At 38.2% G+C, this 26,918-nt stretch overlaps 1 protein-coding gene across 2 annotated transcripts in view; it reads left to right on the top strand.

Moving 5' to 3' along the window:
- LOC102903065 (cytochrome P450 2J4-like) overlaps window positions 1–15,909 on the top strand; it is a 42,403-nt gene extending 26,494 nt beyond the window's left edge. The window contains exons 7-9 of one of the 2 annotated variants that reach the window (XM_006974025.4): window positions 9,747–9,934; window positions 10,028–10,166; window positions 15,040–15,909. In XM_006974025.4, the coding sequence (XP_006974087.1) occupies window positions 9,747–9,934; window positions 10,028–10,166; window positions 15,040–15,218 (506 nt within the window). In that variant the 3' untranslated portion in view covers window positions 15,219–15,909. The remainder of the gene's footprint in view (window positions 1–9,746; window positions 9,935–10,027; window positions 10,167–15,039) is intronic. The other variant, XM_042271430.2, reaches the window with a different exon arrangement.
- Window positions 15,910–26,918: the final 11,009 nt, after the last annotated feature.

The raw sequence follows: 26,918 nt of genomic DNA, 5'->3' as shown, positions 1-26,918 counted from the left end.
CATATCATCAGGTTTGGTAATACTAAGCCATCTCACTATCCAGCATATTAATTGATAGAATTTTAATTCATGTTCATTTTGTAGTATTAATAGTAGTCAACAGTTGGAAGCACCCAGGATACTCATTAACCATGAGTAAAGTTAAGTACAGAAATTCAGCCCTTAAGGAAAAACATCTTGATGCATACATGAATATGGAAGACAAATATCTTATATATTTAACTATACAAATGTTCTAGAATAGTTATATTTGTAAATATAGAAGATAGAATATAAGAGGGATAAACAAAGAATTGTGAAGAAGTAGTTTGTTTTGCACAATAAACTGGTCCTGCCACTACTGTTGCTGGAGGGCTTCTCTCCAGGTTCCCCAAGCCCCGCAGTCCCACAATCCACTTATAAAATAATCACTCAGACGCTTATATCACTTATAAACTGTATGGCCGTGGCAGGCTTTCTGCTAACTGTTCTTTTATCTTAAATTAACCCATTTTTATAAATCTATACCTTGCCACGTGGCTGGTGGCTTACCGGCGTCTTTACAGGTTGCCTCTCCTGGCCGTGGCTGCAGTGTCTCTCCCCTCAGCCTTCCGCTTCCCAGAATTCTCCTCTCTCCTTGTCCCACCTACTTCCTGCCTTGTCACTGGCCACCAGTGTTTTATTTATATAGAACAATATCCACAGCACTTGCCCTTTTTTCTTTTTTTTTTTTTAAAAAGGAAGGTTTTAACTTTAACATGGTAAAATTATATATAACAAAACAATTACCGAGGAAGAATTATAGTTACAATATTAAAGAAGATGTCCTATCTATCTTATATTTGTGAGTTTAAGGTTTTATATCTAACTTATCTTTTATCATAACTGAAGAAATTACAACTATCTAGTTTTCAACCACATCAAAGACCTGAGAAGGAACATAATGGTACCTGAGAAATGGTAGATGGATGCAAGCAACTTTCGGGAATCTTGCAAGAGTAGACCAAGACAGCTGGCAGCCTGGACAGTCACCTAATGTTTCTCAGCATTGTTGGTGCATTCAGATTGGCTACAGGTCTAGAATATCTGACAGACCATTTTCAGAAGCAGGAATTTTGAGAGACCATCTTACCCTGTCTTGGCAGAGTACAGTGGTCACTTTCCTTGTGTCCTTCTTGTCCAGAAAGGACAGCATTGCATTTGTACTGTCAGCCATCAAGGCAAGGGCAGTTCTTTGCCCAGTAGGCCATTTTGTGCCAAAAAGACAAACTTCCAAATGGAAATGTCTTAGAAGCCCAACATTCTCTCGGGATCAATTGGTGCAGCCAGGAGCAATTGTGTCTCACATCAACAGAATTTTAAGTTATTTAAATGCCATATTCTCTAGGTCTATGAAGTGTTTGAAGATTACCTATCTATCTGAAATATATCTATGTATACCTAGAAAACTTAACTAACATGGCTACAGATATGATTATCATAGATGACTAGTTATTAATCTATTTTTAATTATCCATTACAATTTTAAATGAGTTACATAAACATAATACCTCAAACAAGAATAGAAATATATATATACACAGTATAACAATATTAACTTCAAGTTTGTATCAATAAACTAAAATCCATACCAATGTAAAACATTTTAAACATAAACTAAAATCTATACCAATGTAAAACATTTTAAACAAGTTGTTCTTTAAAAGTAGGTTAATCTATCCTTTTATCTTATCATCTCTATATCCTCCTATATATCTATATTATATCCCCTTTTCTTTTTTAGAAAGAGATCACATTTATAATCAATCTGTTTTAAATAAAAATATTGGTTTTCTCTGTCCCACACCAGAGGGCTCTTCTGATTTGGGACACAAGAATTGCCTAACCATTTTTTTTTTTTTTTAAAGCAATATGTCTGGGTTTAGAGGGGGAGTGAGCCAATTCCACCTCTAAAGCCAGCTTGGTATATTTGGGAATTTGGGCGTAGCATCTCTTACTACTTCCTGCTGGAGGGGGGCACTGTATCTTATGGGGATGCAAAGAAAATTTTAGACCTATGGGGTAGTCCATGAGGCTGTATTGTTTGAACCAGTTGCCTTGAAACCGCTCTGGATGCTGGATCATCTGGGCCATGGTGTCATCGGAGACCTTTCAGGGGGTCTTGGCTGTTGAAACCTGATGTATCTTAATCTGGAACAAATCCATAGCCTCTGGCTTTCTGTGGAAACAAAAGCAGAACCTCTTTTCCAAAGCAACATATCCTTAAATCCAAATTTTGAAGTCAAGGTACCTTTAAAATATACATTTTGGCATAACTCAACAGCTTTTACAATCAAATGTTTTTCTTCAGTTACAAATATCAAAGACAACATAATCCAGATTCTCTGTGTGGTAGCCATCGTTACGTGGCTTATTTTTTATATTACCTTGAGCCTTGAGCCTATTGCTTTAAACTGTACCATTCTAAGACTGAAACTGCGCTGTGGCTGCTGGCTCCACCCACTTTAGCTGCCCAACATGGCAGTGGTACATTTTCCGCCAGCTCTGGGAGTCATCAAGTCTCAGAAATAGTGGGTCTAAGCTTTTATCAAAGCAGCATGTAGCCCAGAAACCTCTTTTTTTTTTTTTTTTTTTTTTTTAATAGTAGTAAAGACTAAATCTACCACACAGCTTAATGTGCCACTGGCAGATGCCTCATTTCTGTCATACTGCCGGTCAAACGCACACGCCAGGAACCCGCCAGTGTTCAAACCCGCGTTTTGCGCCGTCTAGCTGTTCATATGAGACAAGAAGCAGGAACCTGGTTTTGGCTCTGTTTAGAATTGGTTATTAAATATTCTCAGGTTTAAGGTGGAAGCTCGAGCTGTTGGGCGCCATTTGTTGCTGGAGGGCTTCTCTCCAGGTTCCCCAAGCCCCGCAGTCCCACAATCCACTTATAAAATAATCACTCAGACGCTTATATCACTTATAAACTGTATGGCCGTGGCAGGCTTTCTGCTAACTGTTCTTTTATCTTAAATTAACCCATTTTTATAAATCTATACCTTGCCACGTGGCTGGTGGCTTACCGGCGTCTTTACAGGTTGCCTCTCCTGGCCGTGGCTGCAGTGTCTGTCCCCTCAGCCTTCCGCTTCCCAGAATTCTCCTCTCTCCTTGTCCCACCTACTTCCTGCCTTGTCACTGGCCACCAGTGTTTTATTTATATAGAACAATATCCACAGCACACTACTTTCCAACAATATAGATATATTTGTTGTTTCAACTTCGGCACAGTTGGCTGCACCTTAATCTACTGCCTTTTCTGTCAGCAATTGCAACTCCACAGTTACCTGCCTGCTTCTCTAATGGCAGCCTGGCAGGAATTCTGTTCCCTCTGGAACTGGCTCTGTCATTGCTGCTAAAGGTAGCTTTAACTAACCCGCTATCATTCTATTTAGAAGTAAAACTCCAGAGTCAAAGGCTTAAGTGAATACCTGCTAGCTCAGAGAGGCTGAGTAGCAACTATCTAGCCCTCTCTCATAGCTAGTGTCTCCCAGAAACACGTCTTTCTGCTTCCCCCCTTCCCCCCCAAAAAGCTGCACCACTCAAAACCCCTCCCTACTCCTTCCAGTGCTTCTCTCTGTCTCTTCAAGATGCCTTCTGATGATCTATTATTACTTTCTGTCAACTAGATGATAACTCAGCCTCCCAACCCAAGGTTAATTTTATTTAATTAATGAAAATGCAAACTTGGGTTTCTCAGTATGATCAAATATCCCCCAACATATATTTAGTATTATATCATTGTACCCTTAAAAATTGAAAGAAGATCTGATTAGTGGTCCACATCACTAATATAAATGCTTAAGAGACTGAAGCAAGACTGCTGAAAACTCAAGATGATCATGGACATGAATTGGCCCTACCTCAAAATCATCATAGTGTTTGAGATCTGATTTATGTTAGATGAATATTATTCCCTTGTCACTCTTTTATGTGTATGGTAGTGCCAATGTTAGGCATGTATATATAATCTCTCTCAGGACAAAGGACCATGCAGGACCTTGTAAGGCCCTCGGGTTCCAAATTCCTTTCACCTTATGGCAGCAATGAGCTCAGCTGAGGCTCACAGACTCTGCAGTGGCTCCTATGAGGACTGCCTTTGTACCCCAGGGAGAAAAACTAGAGAAGGAAGTAGATCTATAAGCCTTGTTTCAAGGATGATACATTGTATCTACTTATGTGTAAACAGAAGTTTCTGTCCTGCTCGCAACTCCCAAATACCCAGCAGCTGCTTATATTACACACAGAGGCTTATATTAATTATAAATGCTTGGTCGATGGCTCAAGCATATATTAACTAGCTCTTGTAACACAAATTGCTAAACGGACTTATTAATAAAAAAACAACCTGGAGCCAGGTATTGGAGTGAAAGCTGAAAGGTCAGAGAGCAAGCCAGCCATCTCTTACCTCTAGGAAATCCTCAGCCAAAAAGAGAGCCACTTCCTATATACTCATGTCTATATACCTTTCTGTGCCCTGCCATCTTACTTCCTCTCTCTGTCCAACTACGTCACTTCCTCTTTCTGCCCAGCTCTATTGCTTCCTATCTGTCTGTCCAGACCTCCAGACCTCTATGGTTAACTAGCACTGGGATTAAAGGCATGTGCCACCATGCCTGGCTCTGTTCCCAGTGTGGCCTTGAACTCATGAGACCCAGATAGATCTTTGCCTCCCAAATGCTAGGATTAAAGGCATGTGCTACCACTGCCTGACCTCTATGTTCAATATAGTGGCTGGTTTTTGCCTCTAATCCCTAGATAAGCTTTATTTATTAGAGCACAAATAAAATATCACCACATTTCCCCTTTTTTGTCTAAAATAAAAAAGTTATAACTAATCTGAGAAAACTATATACAGTAATACAATAACTATATACAGTATATACAGGCAATAGATGCATCAACAATGTCTAGTCTATTTGCGTTTGACAAATTCAGAGAAAATATTCCATTATCTATCCTATCTTTGTGAATCCAAAGGATTGTATCTAATTTATCTTCTATCCTAATTTGCATTACCAAAACTATCTTTTGATGTCTTGCAAACTTATACACTTTATACCTCTTTAGTGAGTTTCTTTTCTGAAATTGTTAACAAGGAAAACTATAAGTATAACTATCTAATCTTCAATTCCCTCAGAGACCTGTGAAGGAAATAATATTACCTAGTAAAACAGGAAGTGCTATCAAGCAACTTCCAAAAAATGTGAGTTATGACAGAAACAGCCAACTGCCTAGATAGTCACCCAAATTTTCTCTGCAACACTGGGGCATCATCTTTGGCCTACAGGCTTATCATATCTTACAGACTCATCTATGAAGCAGGATTTTCTAAAGAGCCTTCCCACCTTGTCCTGGCAAGGATCAGCAGTCCTTTTTTTGTGTGTGTCCTGCTTGTCCATTTTGGATAGCATACTGTCAGCAGTTGACGTAAGGGCACTTTCTTGCCCAGTGGCTAACTTTTGCCACAATGAAATTAAACTCCATGTGGAGTTTCTTCAATGCCCATCATCTTCTCTGAAGTAGATTGGTCCTGCCAGGAGCAGATATGTCTCATAGTCATAAAAAAAGAAAAATTATTATTAAAACATCTTAAATGCCATATTCTTCAGATCTCTGAAGGATTTGAAGATGACCTGTCTGCCTAAAATATTTTTCTACTTGACCTTGAAAACATAACTCATATGACTACAAGTTCAATTGTAATGACTATTAACTTATATTTCTTTATATCCTAATTAGTTGGTAATAATAAGGATTAGCAAATTGCATTACATTGTTAAATGAACTGTATAGGTACAAGACCTTGAATAATATTAGAAATATATGTACAGTATTTCCTAACAAAATCAATCTCAAATTTGTATCAATATACATAATTTGTATATAACATACAAAAAATCCATTCCAATGTAATATATTTAAAACTAGTAGTTGCCTTTTAAAAATAGATTCAATAATCTACCTTCTAATCTTATCATATCTATATAAAACAATCTCAAATTTGTAGCAATATACATAATTTGTATACAATATACAAAAATCCAATCCAATGTAAAATATTTAAAATTAGTAGTTGTGGTGGTATTGTGTTCCCTGAAATATTGTGCACCCTAATAAACTTATCTGGGGTCAGAGACAGAACAGCCACAATATTAAACATAGAGGATAGGCAGGGGTAGCACACGCCTCTAATCCTAGCATTCCAGAGGCAGAAATCCATGTGTTCAAGGATACAGCCAAGCATGGTGACTCATGCCTTTAATCCCAGAAAGCAAGCCTTTAATCCCAGGGAGTGGTGGCTGAAAGCAGAAAGGTATATAAGGCGTGAGGACTAGAAACTAGAAGTTTTTGAGCAGCAATTCAGCTGAGACCCATTCTGGATGAGGACTCAGAGGCCTCCAGTCTGAGGAAACAAGACCAGCTGAGGATCTGGCGAGGTGAGGTAGCTGTGGCTTGTTCTGGTTCTCTGGTTCACCCCAATACCTGGCTCAGGTTTGATTTTATTAATAAGTACCTTTAAGATTCCTTCTACAAGTAGTTGACTTTTAAAAGTAGATTCTATAATCTACCTTTTTATCCTATCATACCCATATTCTCTCTTTTTTCTTTTCAGAGTAGATTCAATAATCTAGTCTATTATCCTATTATTTCTGTATCTCTTTTTTTTAGAGTAGATTCAATAATCTACCTCTTATCTATATCCTCTTTTTTCTTTTTCTTTCTTTTTTTTCAAACAAAAATGCTGAATCTAATCTCCTTGTTTAGCTTTTTCCTGACCATTATCAATTAACAACTTGTAAACAACCATCCTAAACAATATCACTTATCCATAACCCATTGAATGACCAAAAACCACCCACCCCACCTCTTGGGAATATGGGTGTCATGTTCTTAAAATTACTTCCTGCTGTCTGGGGGCAAAGGCATCTTTAAGGGATCCTGAAAAGAAAAATTTGGTGGTTAATTGTCAAGTTCTGCGAGAGCTAGCTCTATCATTTATTGGCTATAATGTGCAAATGCAGGGATTATCTCCAGTCCTTGCTTGAGTAGTCTGTGAGGCTGGACCATCTCAGCTAGCCAACTTGAAATTGTCCTGAGCAGTTTGTAGTCAAAAGCTCATATTTGGATGATGTTTGTCAGATTAGTGATATTATCTTCGTCCTGATGGAATCATCATTGTGGGGCCTCATCATCTTTTTGGAGGCTTTAAAGTTGCTGTTAGGCACAGTCATGGTTCCCTGCAGAAAAGTGATAGAGACTCAAACATGAAAACATGTGTAAGAGACTAGAGAAGCCTTTTTTCTAGGATTAGTTAGTATTCTATATGACCATTAATACCATGACAAAAATTTAATATATATATATAAATCTTATAAATTTTGATATAAAAGTCATACCTTAAGAAAAGTTTTAAAGAATCAAAATAGAACTAAATAATTATGAGATTAGTGGCAGCAGAATAGTCCCTTAAGTTTGGCTTTCATCTGTCCCATATCAGAAGGCTCTTCTGACATGATACTGAGATTTTGCATTTTATTTTGACAAGCATGCTTGAGTTTAGAGAAGGAGAGAACCACAATACAACTCCAAAGCTAGCTTTACTTTTTAATTGAACTGAGATTACATAAAGACTATCTGCACTAAGTATCTGTAAAGAACAGCAGAAACAAACATTTAGGAAGACTTATTGTAGATGTAACCAACCATGTTATTAAATAAGAAACACAGAACCAATGCAAAGAAGAAAGCCAAGAGGTCAGAGCTAAGAGCTAAAATCTTACCCTTCCTCCTGCAGTGGTCCTACCTCTCTGAACCAGAGCTATTTTTCCTGTGTTAAAGTCTTTATATAGAGTTTCTGTTTTGCCTTCTCATTGGTTGTAAACCCAACCATATGACTGCCTCCTCACGGCCTGTCTGTATAGACCTTCAGGTCTTCTATGGTTGGTATTGAGATTAAAGGAGTGTGTATTCATTGCTGGTTATATCCCTGAACATACAGAGACTTACCTAGCTCTGCCTACCAAGTGCTGGGATTACAGGTGTACGCCACCACTGCCCTGCTTTCCTATGGCTTGCTAATAGCTCTGAACCCCGGGCAACTTTATTTATTAACATACAAATAACTAACATTTAATACAAATAAAATATCACAACTTATGAAATTTTATATGTGATATACCAACAGACCAATTCATTCTTCTTTTTGAGACATCTTTTCTGGATGATTTGTCCTTTTTCTTCAGATGTCTCATTTGTCCAGTGTTCTTCAGATTCCTTAGCCTTCATTCTCCTGAAAGACAAAAACAAAAAGCCTTCCCCAAGCCTAACTTTCAGGAGGTTCCCTTTTGGCAAGTTATATCTGATTAAATGAAAAGCATTTGTTAGTGGTATAAGTTAGTTTAAATTGAATGGTCATGCTGGTTAATGAACTATCACCTCTTCTAATTAAGAGGTCTCTCTTGTTCAAATTGAACCTGTGTCAATGTTGATGGTATCCATAGCTTTTCTTCTCTTGTAGAAACAAAAGCAAAACATCGCCCTCAACATAATAAGCTTTTACATTTAAGTTAACTGATTTTTATTAATCTATGTATTGCCATGTGGTCCCTGGATTACCGATCCTCTGACATCTTGCTTCATCAGTGGATTCTTGTGTCTCTGTAGACTCCTCTCCTCTTCCTCTGAGTTCTTCATTTGAATGTTTTGCTTAACCTTACCCTGCCTTGACATAGGCCAAAACAGCTTTATTATCAATCAATGAGAGATATAACTATTTACAGATTTTAGAAGGACCATCCCACAGCACTTATGTTAACTTGCAAAATTAAGTCACATTTCCTCTTTAAAGAATCTGGGAAATTAGATCTTTACCTTGAAAAGCAGGTTAACAGCTGAATCTCTACTGTTCTACAATAGTGAAGATATTAAGAGGAATATCTATTATTGGTTTCATTGATTATGCAGAATCAGGAAATCTCAAAATGCCCTTATGATAAAGCTGACTTATTCTCAATAATCAGATGAAGAAACTGAAGCTCATAAAATATTACTAGTTTCACTATCAACCTTGCCCTGAAATGCATTACAATTCACTGCCCATGATGACATATACCCTTGAGAAATTAGTCGGTGGATATGCTGTGGTCTCAATATTTGTGGCTTCCCTATAAACTCATTGAAGCTTATTTACCAATGGGATGGTATGAGGAGGTGATTCGCTGTTATGAAGGGAGTTTGTTCTTTAGGAAGAGGAATTAGATGGGTTCTTTCCACCTTATGGCATGATGATACAACAAGGATTTCTCAACTATGACAAAGAAATTGGTCCTTACCAGACAAGAAATCTGTTAATGTCCTAATCTTAGAACTCACAGACTCTACAAGTAAAAAAAAAAAAGCAAAAGTATACTGATGATAATCATTTCAGTAAAAAGTATTTTTTGTAGATGTCTGAATAGACACTGATATGAGCTCAGCCATGGCCATCCTGATTATTAACTTCAGGATATACATAAATTCATAGTTATGCTGTAGGCTTGAAGAAAGGAATAGAGTTTGCAGTTTTCTAAATCAGGCTTGTTAGAGGGTAGAGAACTTTTGTTTCCTCACAATCAGGACACTAGATAAAATAAAAGCAAATAAGTTTTAGAAGACAGCTTTCTCTATCTTAAGAAGAAAGCAATGAAGTTTAAAACTTAATGCAGCCTCTTATTTCCTTGAAGAAAAAGTACAGGCTGAAATTGACAGAGTGATTGGCCAGGAGAAGCAGCCCAGCCTGGCTGACCGAAACTCCATGCCCTACACCACTGCTGTTGTCCATGAGGTGCTGAGAATGGGAAATATCATCCCTCTAAATGTTCCCAGGGAAGTGACAGTTGACACTACATTGGCTGGATTCCACCTGCCAAAGGTAAGTAGGCTCAAGCATGGAAGATTGATAACCACCAGCCATCTGTCTGTGTCTTGTCCATACATTGTCTTGAGTCTTTACTACCTTCTCTAGGGTACTTTAGTCCAAACCAACTTGACTGCACTGCACATGGACCCCAAAGAATGGGCCACGCCAGACATCTTCAATCCAGAGCACTTTTTGGAGAATGGACAGTTTAAGAAGAGAGAATCTTTCCTGCCTTTCTCAATGGGTGAGTTGTGATGCACAGAAGACAGTTCAGAGTTCCACCTCATCCCTTCCCTTCTTTCTGGGATCCTTACAGATGAGCCTTCCCAGTAGATCTCCATTTTGCAATTGGTTTCAGTTCAGCACCCCCACACATACATTATCAATGCTTCCTTACTTCTGATGAAGATTTCAACTTTGTTCTGTTTTCTACAGCACTGACAGCAGAGACCTAATCTCTGCCTCTTGCTGAGCAGCAAAGTTGGATACTTCCATTGTGTAGGCAGTTTGAGTGCCACAAGTTCTTTATAAGGGAATGCCTCCTTAGAAGGAAGAGAGCTGAGTTTTAATGTTTTTAACTTGTCTTGTTAAATAGTTTTAACTGGCATTTGCTTAAGTGAATTGACTTCTATCCCATAAACACTGTCTAAATATGTCTTATCTTTGTAAATTACAATCCTCTTTGTTAAATATAGTTAGTACATGCATTTGCTATACCACCTGATAAGCAAGAAAGGAAACACAGTGATGACTTTTTTTCCCTTGTGTTTTCTGCCAGGCAAGTTACTAAAGATTGTAGTAGTAGTGTTGCTAAATCAATAACCAAATGTTCTAGTATATTCCAAATATTGGCTTTTATATGTAGCATATGTTTTTTCAAGCAATCTTACAATTCTTTAATTTGATAAATATGTTCTAAGCAATTATTAGCTATCAAACATCCACCCTGAGGGCAGGAAAGTAGTGGGATAGAAGATGAATCAGAGCTGCCCCTTGGAGCATGCCTCCCCCTGCAGCCTTTCCAGTTGAAATTAGTCATCACTGCAGAGGTAAGGACACAGATCTAGCAAGTGTGCTGCAGCTAGAGCTCAGTGTCCACCAGATTTTCTCCCACTGAAGCTTGTGTTTCCAAACACTGTCTCAGAAGGTGAATAAATACTGCCCAGAAGCCACACTGGAATGCTGGACATGTTGTTGAGTTTTTCAGATTATCTGAGGCAGTGTCACTTCTCATGACACTAAGACTCAGGCCGAGGGGAGCCTGCATTTGCCTACATGCTAGTGTTTGCATGCAGATCCAGAGCCAGATCCAGATCCAGTGTTTCTTGGGACTGGGCTGCCCTGGGTATGTCTTCAGGGGCTGCTTCTGACCTCTTTGTCTTTCCATCTGGGACTGTCTGTTCCTTTGTTCACTGTTCTCAACTCACTTTAGTAGGAAAGCTGATGATATACAGGGACTCTTTCCAGTCTTCCAGTTTATAAAATTTTTTAAAGTTTTAAATTATAGTACAAAACCTCAGCTACATATTTCACTTATTCAATTATTCTAAGTTAATCAATCAGATCCATGAAATATGGAAAGTCTATGAATATGATCCTTTTTATTTTCCAAGTAAATGCTTTGTGTTATAATTCCTAGGAGTGTGGTGAGAAGAATGTGAGTAGATCCCCATCATGGCTTCCACAGGAAGATGTTCTTCCAGGCCCATTGCTGCCCTTGAACATGTCTTCTCCTCACTATAAAAATCCTCTTCCAATAGTGGCCTCGGGCTTCACCCAGTTTAAACAATTCTCCCATCTGCACCAGCTGTAAAATAAAAGTGGCAACATGCAGAGACACTGGTGCTATCATTTACTCTAAATTATACACTTCACTTAACAGACCAATTGTGTCACATAATTATTACAGCAATATAGTTATTAATTATCAGGTAAGAAATATAAATGTTTACTATCACCCCATAAGCAACCTCCAAACAAGGAGAGATAAGAAGAGGGTTCTTTCTTATTCAAGATCACGTGCCCAAAGAATTGACAGAGCAGGGTACAAGGCTTATGTTTTAACTTGAAGTTTAGTTCTCTTTATATTATATCCAGACTGTAACTTGCCACCTCAGTTATGGGCCCATCCATTTTAAGATTTGTCAAGTTCATGTCCTATGTATTGGTCAACATCTTTCTGTATAATAGGCAGTCACAAGCTGTATTACTTCATAAGAACCTGTTACTGCTCACTGCTTTCCACATGGGGTCAGTAGCTTAGATAATCTTGGTTCTCCTGCTTTACATCTTATCCTGGATGCTCATACAGTTGTGATAAATATCTCTACAGACAAAACAGAAGTACAAAGACCTATTGAGTCCAATTTGGGAACTGTCACTCCATGACTGACACTGTCAGCTTCATGACCAGGTTTTTCATGTTATATTGTACATATTATTGTTTGATAAAAAAGAAGCAGGACTTCTGGAAAATGACAAAATTCAATCCTGGAGAAGGAAAAACTATAAGTTTTGAATACACTGTTATCCAAAAATCAGAAAATGCCCGGAGAAGGAAAAACTATAAGTTTTGAATACACTGTTATCCAAAAATCAGAAAATGCCAGCTTGAATGGTCAAGTCAGAAATGTTTGGAGTTTTAAAACAAGTACTGGTTAGTAACAGGTTGTAACACTTACTGATATTCATGAGTGATTAAATAGAGAGAGCATGACCAATGTTAGAATGTTACCACAGGGCCTGGAGATGTAGGTGTCTCAGTGGGTAAGAGCACTCTTTGCTCTTCCAGAGAACCCAGATTCGATTCCCAGTACCCACATGGCAGCTCACAACCATCTCTAGTTCCAGTCTCAGGGGATCTGACCCCTTCTTCTGGCCACAATGGGTACTACACACATGTGGTGCAAAGACATACATGCAGACAAAACACCAACATACATAAAATAAAAATAAAGATTAGTTTTTTTAAGAATGGCAATATATATAAAAGATGTGATAGAATTTTAATGTCACAATTTTTCAGGTGCATGCAAAATTTGGAAGAGAAATACCAGTGGAAACATGCAGATGAAGATTGGTTTATTAACAGTCACAAAATATGTTCACTTACAAAAATTAAAATGCTGTTTAAGGAAGAACGTGGTAGACACCATCATCACCAAGTGTTCCACAATGATAAAATCTCAAAACCAACTGCCAGCAGAGGTTAGATGAGAACACCATGTAACATGAGTCATGTCTTCCCAACAGGGCAGATGCTTATGGCCCCAGTCTGCCCATTTGGTAGATAAGGAGATAATTAGAAAAATACCTTCTATCATCTTTAAGAAAACAAACACTTGAAAGTTATGCAAAGGTTGAGGATGCACGCCCCATGTGAAGAGGACAAAAAGATACACAGCATCTGCAATCAATTGTGTCATGTCATGTGTTAACCATCCATATCATAGAGGTGCCTAAGATGAAAGATGATGTAACCAGAACCCCAAAACCAGGAAGTGATTTGTGGCATAAGATAGTCCCACTAATGTTTTCTCCAGAAATTAAGCAAACTATAATGAAGAAAGAGAGGCAATAATTTTATATTTTCTATGATACAGGGAAGTAGAGAAACACACAGCTGCCTAACATGTCTTTAAGTCTGTGGACATGAGTGCTCAGATTATACCAGAAGGGTGGGAAGAACCATGTGTACTCTGAGGCCACCTTGGTCTTTGTCACATTGAACCTTGCTGATTATTATTACCTCAGTTCTGGTCACATGGGACATTAGTCTTCAGAAAGCAGCCACTTCTAGGAGCAATTTGTGTTTGGTGCTGAGCAAACCTCCACTGCTCATGCAGATAGTGAGCAGCATTCTTCATTTTCTTCCCCCCCCCCCCCGCGACAGAGTTTCTCTGTGTAGCTTTGCACCTTTCCCAGAACTCGTTTTGGAGACCAGGCTGGCCTTGAACTCACAGAGATCTGCCTGACTCTGTCTCTTGAGTGCTGGGATTAAAGGTGTGCTCCACCAACGCCCGGCTCACTCTTCATTTTCTTTGCAGGATGTGGTCCTGTCAGAACAGAGGTTCTTAAGGGAAGCCGAGCAGTTGTCCTCTATGAGATGACAGGTCCTGCTTAGGGGACAGTCTCACCAAACAAGGCTCTACTACTCCTGAGTTATATTAAGAGAATGAGTGAAGACTTCTGGGTGCCACTCTAGGCTCTTCTAGAGAAACACTGGCTATTGTCAATTTGATAGCCACACCTTAGATCCTCCTGTCTTGGTATTTTCATCCTCAAAAGGGATGATGGCCAAGTTTGCATGTGCACTTACTAAATGATGGACATGCCTTTCTGTAGAGTTGAGGAGGGATCTGACTCAATGTTTGAGACAGGAGACAGGTACAAAATGAATGCAGAGATGTCAGCCTTGATCTGTTTCTAGTTGCCCCAGGCTTCATCTGTTTCTAGTTGCCTGCCATTTACAAGCTAGAACCTCTGCAAGGGCAACCTGTATGACTCTGGCTTTCACGTTAGGGATTCAGCTCTAGGACCTGCTTATATATTTCATTCTCCAAGATTTATTTTATTTTATTTACGTATGTGGGAATGTGTCTTTGTGTGCATATATTACATGTATGTGTGTGATGGTGCCCATGGAGGCCAGAAAGGGGCATCGAATCTCTTGAATCTTGCATTGCAGGGGTTTGTGCACCTCCTGATGTGAGTGCTGAGATCTGACCTCCAGTCCTCTGACAGAGTAGTAAATAACTTTAATCATTAAGCTATCTCTCCTCAAAATGGTTCTATAGCAGTCCATGATTTTGCTGTTCAGCCTTTGTGTGCTACATCATATATGTTTGTTAAGTGAATTTGAAAAGCCTTGAGACTAGTCATACATTCTCTCAGCCAGATCAGGCATCTCATTTCTATTGTCCCACATGAAGACTGTGATCCTGGAGTTCCACGTTCAGTGGAACATTCCACATTCAGACACATATGAGACATAAATAAACAGCTGGACACAAAACCCAGGGACAGTTCAGGATTTGCAGGAGGAAAATGGAAACACCAGTCCCTGCATGCATCAGTGGCAGCTGAGAAAGTATCTCATCTTGTTTTATTTCCTGCAGGAAAGCGAGCTTGCCCTGGAGAACAACTGGCCAGGTCTGAGCTTTTTATTTTCTTCACTGCTCTTGTGCAAAAGTTTACCTTCAAGCCGCCAGTCAAGGAGAAGCTGAGCCTGAAATTCAGAATGGGTATCACCCTTTCCCCGGTCAGTCACCGCCTCTGTGCTGTCCCCAGACTGTGATGTCAGACGCAGAAAGAGAAAGAAGAGCAGGAAGAAGTGAGGCATGCTCTGAGCCACTGGGGCAACACATATGTAAAGGGAGAGAAGGAAGGTGACTGGGGAAAGATGAGAAGAAGAGGAATTAGGCTACAGTTATTTGATCCATGTCCTGGACTGCTGTGATCTCCAAATTGATGGTGGATAAATCACTTACAAATCTTTTCATCTGAGAGTTGCAATGAGAATGATGGTTCCTCCTGTAAAGAAAGTTTTTGGAAACATGAAATGATGGGTTAGAAACAGCATGGAAATTGTTAAGTCATATTATAAAAATTATACCTTCAATTTGCTTCATGCCTCCATCATAAATGTGCATTTGCTTCTGGATGCTAAATTAATTCATTTGAAAGCAGTAGAGATCTTCTAATAGGCAACTATGTCTGGAAGGCTATGGTGTGAGGTCATTTTTCTGGCAGTTAGTGGAGACTCCAAAACTAAAGAAAGCACAAGGCTCTTCTGAAAATTAAAGGTGTTTATTCTCAAGATGAGACTAAATTTTACTTGAGCAAAAGACATGCTTCTGTACACAAAGTGAAAACGTATTTCCCAATATGTTCTAATATACCCATGTGCCCCTACAATACCAGTTTATGCCAATAAATTTCTGGGGTGGTTTTCTTTCTACAATCTAGAATAAATAGTCATTTATCAATCATTGCTCCATGAGTGGTGACAGAAAGATGGTTTCATTCATACCTTCACCCAGGTACACAGTTATTTTCTATACTCAAAGTAGAGCCAAAACTTACTTGTAAAATGAAGGTTATCAGGGCAAATCACAGGCTGAAAAACCTCTGTTCTGCGCTGTATGGAGTAACTGAGAGCAGGGCACAGCATGATCTCAACACAGCAGATATTTTTTTTTTACAAGACAAAGTATCATATTACCACAATGAGCCAGAAATATTGGGAGTAGCTGACTGTGACTCCTAATAGAAATGTCTACCCATGAAATTTGCATCCCTGTTTTAAATGTTCATAGAAAATTATATAAACTTAGTCTCCTCCTATTCAAGAATTATACAAAGATTTGGTGGTTGCAATTGCAACCATCATTTCTCACTGATTCTGGATGCTCCAGTACTCCTTCTCATCATGATGTTCTAATATTCCTTCCCATCTTTATTTCTGCCTGATACCTTGAATACAAGCCATATGGCAGGAAAGGAAATTATTATATTAAAGGCATCTCAGAAAGTGAATCTTCTCTCAACACTCCTACAAAGAGATGTAGAAGTCAGTGTGCTACAGTGAACATTTAAAATCATACAAGACTTTAAGAGACTTAGAACAGAGAAGGAGAAGGATGCAAAATACCCTGTTCTTATGGAGGTATGTAAAGCATGATCCTAATTAGTCTTATCAAAAAAGCAAGAGTCAGATTTTGTGGTAAAAGCTGAAAGGTCAGAGAAGCAGAGCAGCAGCTGTGAATGACTATTTACCTCTCCAAATCCTCAGACCAAAAGGGCCAAGATCTTGTTTCTACCCCATCATATCACTTCCTGTCTCCATTCAGCCTAATCATTTCCTGTCTCCTGTCTGTAATGACCTCTAGACTTCTATGGTTAACTGGTGGCTAGCTCTGCCCTCTGATCTCCAGGAAATCTTTATTTGTCAGAACACAAACAAAGTATCACACATTCTCCCCCTTTTTGTCTAAATAAAAAGCAAAGATTTTAACTAACATAGAAAAACTATATACAATAAGCACAATAACTATGTACAAATATATACAGTCAATAATTATATTCACAATATTTAGTCCACTAGCATTTAACAAATTCAGAGAAAATACTCCATTATCTCTCCTATCTTGGTGAGTCCAGTGTTGTGCCTAATTCACTTTCTATCCCAACTTGCATTACCAACCCCAAACTATCTTTTTATGCCTCTTAATATTATACACTTTACACCTCTTTAGTGAGTTTCTTTTCTGAGTCTGGTAGCAAGGAAAACTATAACTATCTGATCTTCAACTCCATCATAGACCTGAGAAGGATATAATATTACTTGAGTAAACAGCAAGTGTAGAGCAAACCACTGCCCAAAACAAGAAATGACAGAAATAGCTGGCTGCCTAGACAATCACTCGAGGTTCTTCTGCAATGTTGAGACATCTATCTTCGGCCTACAGGCCTAGAATATCTGAACTGTGAAGCAGGATTTTTGAAGGACTGTCCCACCTTGTCTTGAAAAGTTCTGCAGTCACTTTCTTTTGTGTCCTACTTGTCCAGTTTGGACAGCATACTGTCAGCAGACAAGCCAAGGGCACTTCCTTACCCAGCAGCTAACTTTTACCACAAGGAAAGTCAACTCCATAAGGAATTTCTTTGATGCCCATCATCTTCTCTGAAGTTGATTGGTGCTGCCAAGAGCAGACATGTTTCATTGTCATGAAAAAAGGGACTTTGTGTTATTAAAATATCTTAAATGCCATATTCTGTAGATCTCTGAAGTGTCTGAGACCACCTGTTTATCTAAAATATGTCTCTGTTTGACCTTGAAAACATACCTAACCTGGCTACAAGTTTGATTGTAATAGGTTACTAGCTATTAATACGCATTTCTTTATTTTTCTAAATAGTTTCTAATAATGATTCTCAATGGCTAGAAGTTTACATTACATTGTTAGATGAGCTGTATAGGCACAATACCTTGAAAAGGAGGAAAAACATATGTATAATATGTTCTAACAAAAATAACCTTAAATTTGTATCAATGTACAAAAATCCATATCAGTGCAAAATATTTAAAACTAGTAGTTACTGTTTTGGTTTAAAAGTAGATTCAACAATCTACCTTTTTATGCTATCATTTCTATAACATATATACAGTATGACAAAAATATCCTCAAATTTGTATCAGTATACAAAAATCTAAGCCAATATAAAATATTTAAGACTAATAGTTGCTTTTTTGTATTAAAAGTAGAATCATTAATCTACCTTTTTATCCTATTTCTATATCCTCACCTTTTTCTTTTTAGAACAAGATTCCTGAATCTAATCTCCTTTGGTCAGCTTTTTTCCTGGCCATTACCAATAACAACTTGTAACCAACCATTCCAAACAACAGCAATATTCATAACACACTAAATGACCAGAAAGCACCCACCCCATCTCTTGGGAATGTGGACATTGTGTTCTTAAAATTACTTCCTGCTACCTGGGGGAGCAATGGCATTTCTAGGGGATCCTTAAAAAAAACTGGTATAATTGTCAAATCCTGGGAGAGCTAACTATATCATTTGGTGTCCAATCTCTGTATAATAGGAAAGTGTCAGGCTTGTCTCAAGTCCTGGCTAGAGCAATCTGTGAGGCTGGATCATCTCAGCCAGCCACCTTGTAATTGTCCTGAGCAGTTTGTAGTTCAAAGCTGATCTTTAAGTGGTGTTTGTCAACTTATTGACATTACTATAGTTCAAGTGGAATCATTGTTTTGGGGCCCCATCCTCCAATTGTAGCCTTCAAAGGTTGCTGTTAGGCATGATCATGGTTCATTGCATAAAACTTAAACATTTTAAATGTCATATACAGCAGATCTCAAAGAGGTTAAAGGACCATAATTTGTTATATACATCCAGAGTACAGAAACTTAATTCTTAGTTACCTGATAGAGACTCAAACCCAAAATCATGTACAGGAAGCTAGATGAAGCCTTTGTCTAGAATTAGTTAGTACTATATTTGCCCATTAATATCATGACAAAAAGTTTAATATATATGTGTCTTATAAATTTTGATATAATATTCATACCTATGGTGGTATTTTATTTGTACTGAAATGTGATTTTAATTATATGTTAATAAATAAAGTTGCCCTGGGGTCAGAGCTGTTAGAGCCATAGCAAGAGCTATGGTGGTGGTGGTGGTGGTGGCGGTGACAGCAGTGGGGGCACATACCTTTAATCCCAGCACTTGGTAGAAGATAGATTTCTGTATGTTCAGGGATACAGCCAGCATTGGAGACATATGCCTTAAAGACCTGGAGGGCGGTACTTACAGGCAGTAACGAGGCAGTCATGTGTTTGGATTTACAACCAATGAGAAGGCAGAACAGAAAGACTATTTAAAGACAGGCACACAGGAAGTAGCTCTCTTTGGGGGAAGCTAGGAGCACTGCAGGAGGTAAGATTTTAGCTCTGAGCTCTGACGTCTCGGCTTTCTCTTTTACATTGGTTCTGTGTTTCTTATTTTAATAAGACAGTTGGTTATATCTACACATGCCTCAAGAAAAGTTTTAAAGAGTCAAAATAAGACCAAAGGATAATGAGATTAGTAACAATAGAATAGTCCATTAATTTTGGTTTTTCTTCTGTCTCATATCAGATGGCTCTTCTGACATAAAACAGAGATTTTGGATTTACCTTTTAACAATCATGCTTGGGTTTAGAGAAAGAGAGAGCCATGATATATCTCCAAAGCCAGCTTTAATTTTAATTGAATTGGGACTAAAAAGACCATTTGTATTATGTGTCTGTAGAGGACAGCAGAAACAAACATTTATGAAAACTTATAAAATGTTATCCTGCTTGATATGCAATATAACAATAGGCCAATATACTCTTTTTCTTGAGACATTTTCTCTGAATGATTCATCCTTTTTCTTCAGATGTCTCATTTCTCCAGTGATTTTCAGATTCCTTTGCTGATTGCCTTCATTCTCCTGGAAAGACAAAAAACACTGCCCCAACTCTAACTTTGGGAGTTTCCCTTTTGGCAAGTTGTATCTGAACAAATGAAAAACATTTGTTAGTCTTAAAAGTTAGTTTAGATTGAATGGTCACTCTAGATGATCAACTATCACCTCTTCTAATCTAGAGGCCTTTCTTGTCAGAATCTTATCTTTATAATCTTTGCTTCATTTTTTCTCCTGAAATTTTCATCCAGAGCACTATGGTTTTTGATAATAGGCATTAGTTCATTTAATTGCTCTGGGGAGGAGTTTCTCCCCCAGTGACATGGAATGACTGAACCAAATTCCACATGGGGGACTGTGAGAGGCAGCTCAAGACATTTCCAGATAGCAAAGGGTTACCCTGTATATCACTTGTTGATTCACATTCATTGATCCAAGGTTAGCCTTTGATACACCATCTATGTACTTCAGAAGGCAGGGGCCTTCTGTTCAGATTATTCTTAGACAAAAACATTGTTTCTAGGAACTCCCTGTCTATAATCCCTTTTTAGGTGATCTTGTTACCACAATTAAAACACCTGACATTTTTTTTCAAGCCTTTAGGAATCATTTCTTCTATCCAAGCACCATCATGGTTATGAAATTCAGTATTTAATGAATCTCAGATCCATTTCTGTATGAGTGCCAATCTTGCCTTTAAATGTCTACTTATCCTTTTGCATTGTGAAATACAATTTTCAAAAGCCCAAGATTCAATTATTATCTGTCTACTTTCTGAATTTGTTATCATTCTATTTACAGCTGAAGTCAATCTTTGTAAAAAGTCAGTGAAGGTTTCCTTTGGATACTGTATAACTTTAGCAAATGACTCAGTTCTCTTTCCAACTTCTTCAATTCTGTCCCAAGCATTCAAAGCTGCTGTACAGCATAGAGCCAAGGTGTGGTCATCATAGAGACTGTCTTTGTACATCAGCATAATAGCCCTCTGCAAGAAGTTGGTCTTGGGAGGTTTCAATGCCTCTAGCCCTAATTTGTTGTTAAATGGTCCTAGATTCATCTTTCCACCAGGTCCTCCACTGTAATTGAGGACCATGTTCCAATACTGCTGTAACCAAGTTTCTGCAGTCTTGAGGGACAATTCTGTTACTGATTATCGTTGAATTTAACATCTGCAACACAAAAGGTGAATGCATATCATATGATATTGCTTCCTTAAATTTCCTCAAATCTAACTTTTCCACAGGAGTCCAGTCAGCTCTTGCATAGCCTTGGGGATACTCGTCATTTGGTAGTTGTTTCCATAAGATGACTGGTTAAAATAAGGTTGGTTGTTTGATAACTTTGGGCTGTTCCTCTCTAATTTTATAATGTAGTGGTGAGGTTGGTTCTCCTTTAAATTCCTCTGTCTGGGTCTGAATATCTCTATGATCTATTTTAATAAGTTTTTCTAAGGCTTTTTTTATCTTGGCACTCAACTTTTTTTTTAATCAACCAACTTTTATAGGGATAAAACAAGAATTATCAAAATAATAATTAACATTATGTCAATCCCAGCTAAGTTGATTATCTTTTCAATTAATTGTTCCATATTTAGAACATCCATTGTGTAATCATACAGAGACCTAACTTTCTCCATTGTGATAGTGTTTCCCATTTTTTAGTGTAGGAAAAAACTCTCTCTTTTTTTTAACTAATTCCCCCTAATTGTCAATTGTGTCACCAATTCCCAATTGTCTCACCAAATCTGCTGATGGTGATTGTGGTGATATATTGTGTGCCCTAATAAACTTGCCTGAGGATCAGAGGACAGAGCCAACCACTAGATTAGATACAGAGGTCAGTACTGGTGGCACACACCTTTAGTCCTATCACTTGGGAGGCAGAGATCTGTCTGGATCTCTGTGAGTTCAAAGACACACTGGGCTACATGAGATTAATCCAGTATAGGTGAGAAACAGAGCCAGGTAGTGGTGGCACACACTTTTAATCCCAGCACTTGAGATCTCATGCCTTTGCTTGGGAAACACATGCCTTTAATCCCAGGAAGCAATATGGCTGAGCAGAGAAAGGTATATAAGGTATGAGGAAACAGAAACTAACTCTCTTTAGGCTAAAAATTTTATAGAGGTAAGAACTAATGGCTGGCTGCTCTGCTCCTTTGATCTTTCAGCTTTCACCCTAGTATATGCCTCTGGGATTTTTATTAAAAGACCATCTAAGATTTGAACAACAGATGATGGTAAAAATGATGGTGAAGTGTTAGGCTGACTGCTACTGTACAGAACAGTAGAAGCCTGAGCAGTGTCAAGACAGCTACCTAGTATGGCAGCAACCCAGGAGGAGGTCCAGGAAAAGCCCACAACGCACTTGGAGAGGGAGCCAGCTGTCTGAAAACTGCACGCAGGGGGTTATGGGGGAAGAAGCATGTATGGTAGAAGCTGCCTAAAGGCAGAGCTGGCCAGCAGTGAGGGGCTAACACTGCTACAAAGAGACATGTGGGTGTGCTACAGTGAAAAATGAAAATCAATCAGGACTTTGAGTGATTTAAGCAGAGAAAAAGAAGGACACAAAATACCCTGAGTCTTAAGGAGGTCTGGCTAGAAAAAGCTGGACTGCATGCACTGGAGCAGGTGTGGAGGACAGATACTAAGGACATATATGAGGCAATATCTGGCTTAATAACTAAGTGGCAAAGGTGACTTCCTGGGGTAGGAAGCAGCTTAGTCAGAACAGAAAGGAACAAAATGTCCAGTCTTTGTCCCCTTGTCCAACCCCAAGCCTGCTGATCTTGCTGTGGGATGGTCTGTATGTCAAATGCTCTGATTGGTCAATAAATAAAACACTGATTGGCCAGTGGCCAGGCATCAAGTATAGACAGGACTAATAGAGAGGAGAATTGAGAGAACAGGAAGGTGGGAGGAGACACTGCCAGCCGCCACCATGACAAGCAACATGTCAAGATGCCGGTAAGCCATGAGCCACGTGGCAAGGTATAGATTTATAAAAATGGATTAATTTAAGATGTAAGAATTGGATGGCTAGAAGCCTGAGCCATTAGCCCAAACAATTTAAACAATATAAGTCTCTATGTGTTTACTCAGTTGGGTCAAAGTGGCTGTGGGACTGGTGGGTGAGAGAGATTTGTTCTGACTGTGGACCAGGCAAGAATGGAGAAAACTCCAGCTAGATGATCCCACTACTGTGCTAAGTGTCAAAGGAAAAATTGGAAAAAATATTAGGATGAAGGGCTTGAGGACAGAAAATGGGTCATGTGGCTTCATGAAGCCATTTGAACCTGTAATCTTGTGTTTTCTTCCTTTAAAATGGGGTACAAGGGGCTGAAGAGATGGTTCAGAGGTAAAAGGTATTGGGGAAATTATTAAGGCCACTCCATATAGTTAAAAAATTTATTTAATGGCATAACTTACACCTAAGAAGCAAGATGCCAGAGGACTGGTAAAGCCACAGCCACATGGCAATACATAGATGAATAGAAATTGGTTAATTTAAATGTAAGAGCTAGTTAGTAATAGCATGAGCCATCTGCCAAGCATTCTGTAATTAATATATGATTTATTTTTTTGTTTATTTAGGATCAGGCAGTCAGGACAAAAGGCTCCATCTCTAATTACACTTTACATTTCATTTCTCTGGTTCTGATCCTTTATGGCCCTCTTGGAAGGATAATTCAGGGTAGTCATCCTCTCTTGAATAAATCACAACTGCAAATTTTATTCTGGTTTATCAAGTAACATGCACAGATTCCAGGGTTAAGGATATGGGCATCTTTGTAGATCATTACTTAACACACCCTAGGGTAGCATGAATCCTAAAGGGTCTTATTAATAAAAACAAACCTGGAGCCAGGTATTGGGGTGAATGCTGGAAGATCAGAGACGCAGAATAAGCCACAACCACCTCACCTTGCCATTTCCTCAGCTGATCCTGTTTCCTCAGACTGGAAGCTTCTGAGTCCTCATCCAGAATGAATCTCAGCTGAACTACTGCTCAAAAGCCTAAAAGCTTAACCAGCTCTAGTTCCTGGTTTTCATGGCTTATATGCCTTTCTGCTTCCTGCCATCATTTCCTGGAATTAAAGGCTCTTGTTACCATGCCTAGCTGTTTCCAGTGTGGCTTTGAACTCACAGAGATCCAGATGGTTCTCTGCTTCTGGAATGCTAGGATTAAAGGCGTGTGTGCCACCATTTTCTGGCCTATATATCTAGTGGCTGTTCTGTTCTCTGACCCCAGATAAGTTTATTAGGGTGCACAATATTTTGGGGAACACAATATCACTACACCCTAGGGTAGTAAAAAATTACATCCACATGAGCAAGGGTTTAGAAGTATGGCATAGCATTAATTTGAGATTGTTAATTAAATTAGAAGTCAAGGATTTGCTACCAATTTGATTTGAGGCCCTGAAAATACCCAGCATCCTGTAATGTGCACCTTTCTGCCTGTCTAGTCTTAGTCTTAACTACCCTGAACAGTGGCCTGACTTCATTAATTCTATGCCCTCTCCTGGCTCTGTCCTTATTCTTGCCTCTAAGTCATGACATCAAATCTTCCTTTTACAAACAATGTTTTGACCCCCAAATCTCCCTCTCCTAGAACAATCTGATCAAATATTACTTCTGTAAGACATTATTTTTCCACTACTCCATGAATATTGACTGATAAATCATTGTCACTATCTTCTTCCAATACAGTGTGTCTTAGTTACTGTTCTATTGCTGTAAAGAAACACCACAATCAAGGCAACTCTTACAAAATAATTCATTTAGTTGGGACCTTGCTTATAGCTTTGGAGAGTTAGCCCATGACTGTCACAGGATATTTGTTCTCACTGACACTCAGAGACTGTTAATAAGGTTTAACCTTGAATCAAGGGACAGAGTTAGTCACTAGCTGACCAAAATTAGCCATGAAGGTTTTGGAGGACCCAGGATACATATAGAGAGACACGAAAAGTTTTTCGGTTGACACAGATGTAACTAATTACACCAAAATCTCAGCATCCAGCTTGGTCTCTTCAGGAGATAAATATTCAGCTTCTAGGAATTGGAACTTTATTTCAGGTAAAATAAAGTTCAATTTTATACAAAGAACTAATTGGATCTTTCCTCATATTGCATGAGGAACATCAATTTCTGGAGTGCCCACATTCTATACTGATACAAATAAATCATGAAAGGCAGGTTATAAGTCAAGAAAAAATAAATAAAGTCGCTCAAAGTCCTTTGATTCCATTCAAAGGCAGAATTCTATGTTATTCTCATGGTATTATGTGATTTTTCTAGAACCTCTTAATATAGTTACTGACTCTCAATATGTAGAAAGACTTACTTTACATATTGAAATCATTGAGCCTATCCCAGATGATTCAGAATTAACTTTGTTATTTTTTCAATTACAATAAATAATCAGAAATAGAAATCACCCCTTGTATATAACACATATCAGATCCCATAAGTGTCTACCAGGCCCTCTAGAAAAAGGTAATGATGAAATTCATCAGCTATTGGTAAGAAATGTGCTAAAAGTCTCAGAATTTTATTTAAAAAAGCACTGTGTTAATAGCAAAGGTTTGAAAGAAGGGTGGTTTTTTTTATTATTATTTGGCAACAAGATAAGAAAATTATAAAGAATGTCTTACTTGTTCTTTGTGTAATCAAACTCCATTACTTGTAGGAAGTAACCAAAAAAATACTATAAAAGAAATGAAATTTGGCAAATGAATGTGCTTCATTTTACAGAGTTTGGAAAATTAAAATATGTGCACCATATCATAGACACATATTTAAGATTTCGATGGGCAACTGCTTTAAGTTTTGAAAAGGCTGATTCTTTAATTACACATTTACTAGAAGTTATGGCTATTATGAGGATACCTGTCTAAACTAAGACTGATAATGCTTCAGCATCTCTCTAGTGAAATGAAACAGTTTTTGGCATATTACAGCATTAAAGCATATTACGGGTGTACCACAAAATCCTACAGGGTATGCAGTTACAGAAAGATCTAATCACACTTTTAAAAAATGCTTAATAAGCAGAAAGAGGTAATAAATATCCCAGGGGTAGATTGCACAAATGCTCTATTAACTTTAAATTTTTTGATGCTAATGAGAAAGGAACAGCTGCAAAGACATTGGATAGTAGAAAAAAAACTGCTGAATTACATAAATCAGCCTGTGTACTTTACTGTGTAAAGATGTGTTGACCTCAGAATGGAGACAAGGTATGTCTATGTTGTAGAAAAGATTTTGCTTTTGTTTCCACAGGAGAAAAAAAAACTGTGGATATCATCAAGATTGATAAAGATTAAAATGGAACAGGAGAGACCTCTTATTTAGGAGAGGAGATAGTTCATTAAATAGCATGGCCATTCAGTCTAAACTAACTTATAAGACTAACAAGTACCTTTAATTTGACCAGATATAACCTGCCAAAAAAGGGAACTCCCCAAATTCAGGGTTGAGGGAGGGTTTTGTTTTTGTGTATCCAGGAGAATAAAGGCATTCAACTAAGGAATCTGAACACCACTGGACAAATGAGACATCAGAAGAAGGATGAATCATCAAGAGAAAATGTCTCAAGAAAGAGTAAAATTGGCCTAATGTTTTCTTCAGTGAACTAATATCATTTCTTGTAATGACCCTTGATGTCTCCAAGATGATGATGGGACCCTGAAATGACAAATCTACCTGGGTGATGATAATGCCATTAAATTTACAAACACCATTCAAAACTCATCTTGGGATTACAAACCACTCAGGAAAACTTCAAAGTGGTTAGCTAAAATGGCCCAGCCTCATAGGCTACTCCAGCCAAGACTTCAAATAAGCCCTATATTTTTCCATCATGTTGACCATTATCTCAATTTTCTCAGGGTCTCCTAAAGATGCCATCATCCCCAGACAACAGGAAGTAATTTGAAGAACATGATGCTCATATTCCCAAGATATGGGGTGGGTGGTTTTTTGTTGGTAGGTGACTTATGGATGTTTATCATCATTTA

Source organism: Peromyscus maniculatus, chromosome 2 (genome assembly GCF_049852395.1).
Source record: "Peromyscus maniculatus bairdii isolate BWxNUB_F1_BW_parent chromosome 2, HU_Pman_BW_mat_3.1, whole genome shotgun sequence".
Lineage (NCBI taxonomy): Eukaryota > Metazoa > Chordata > Mammalia > Rodentia > Cricetidae > Peromyscus > Peromyscus maniculatus.
This window is presented reverse-complemented; position numbering and strand designations above follow the sequence as displayed.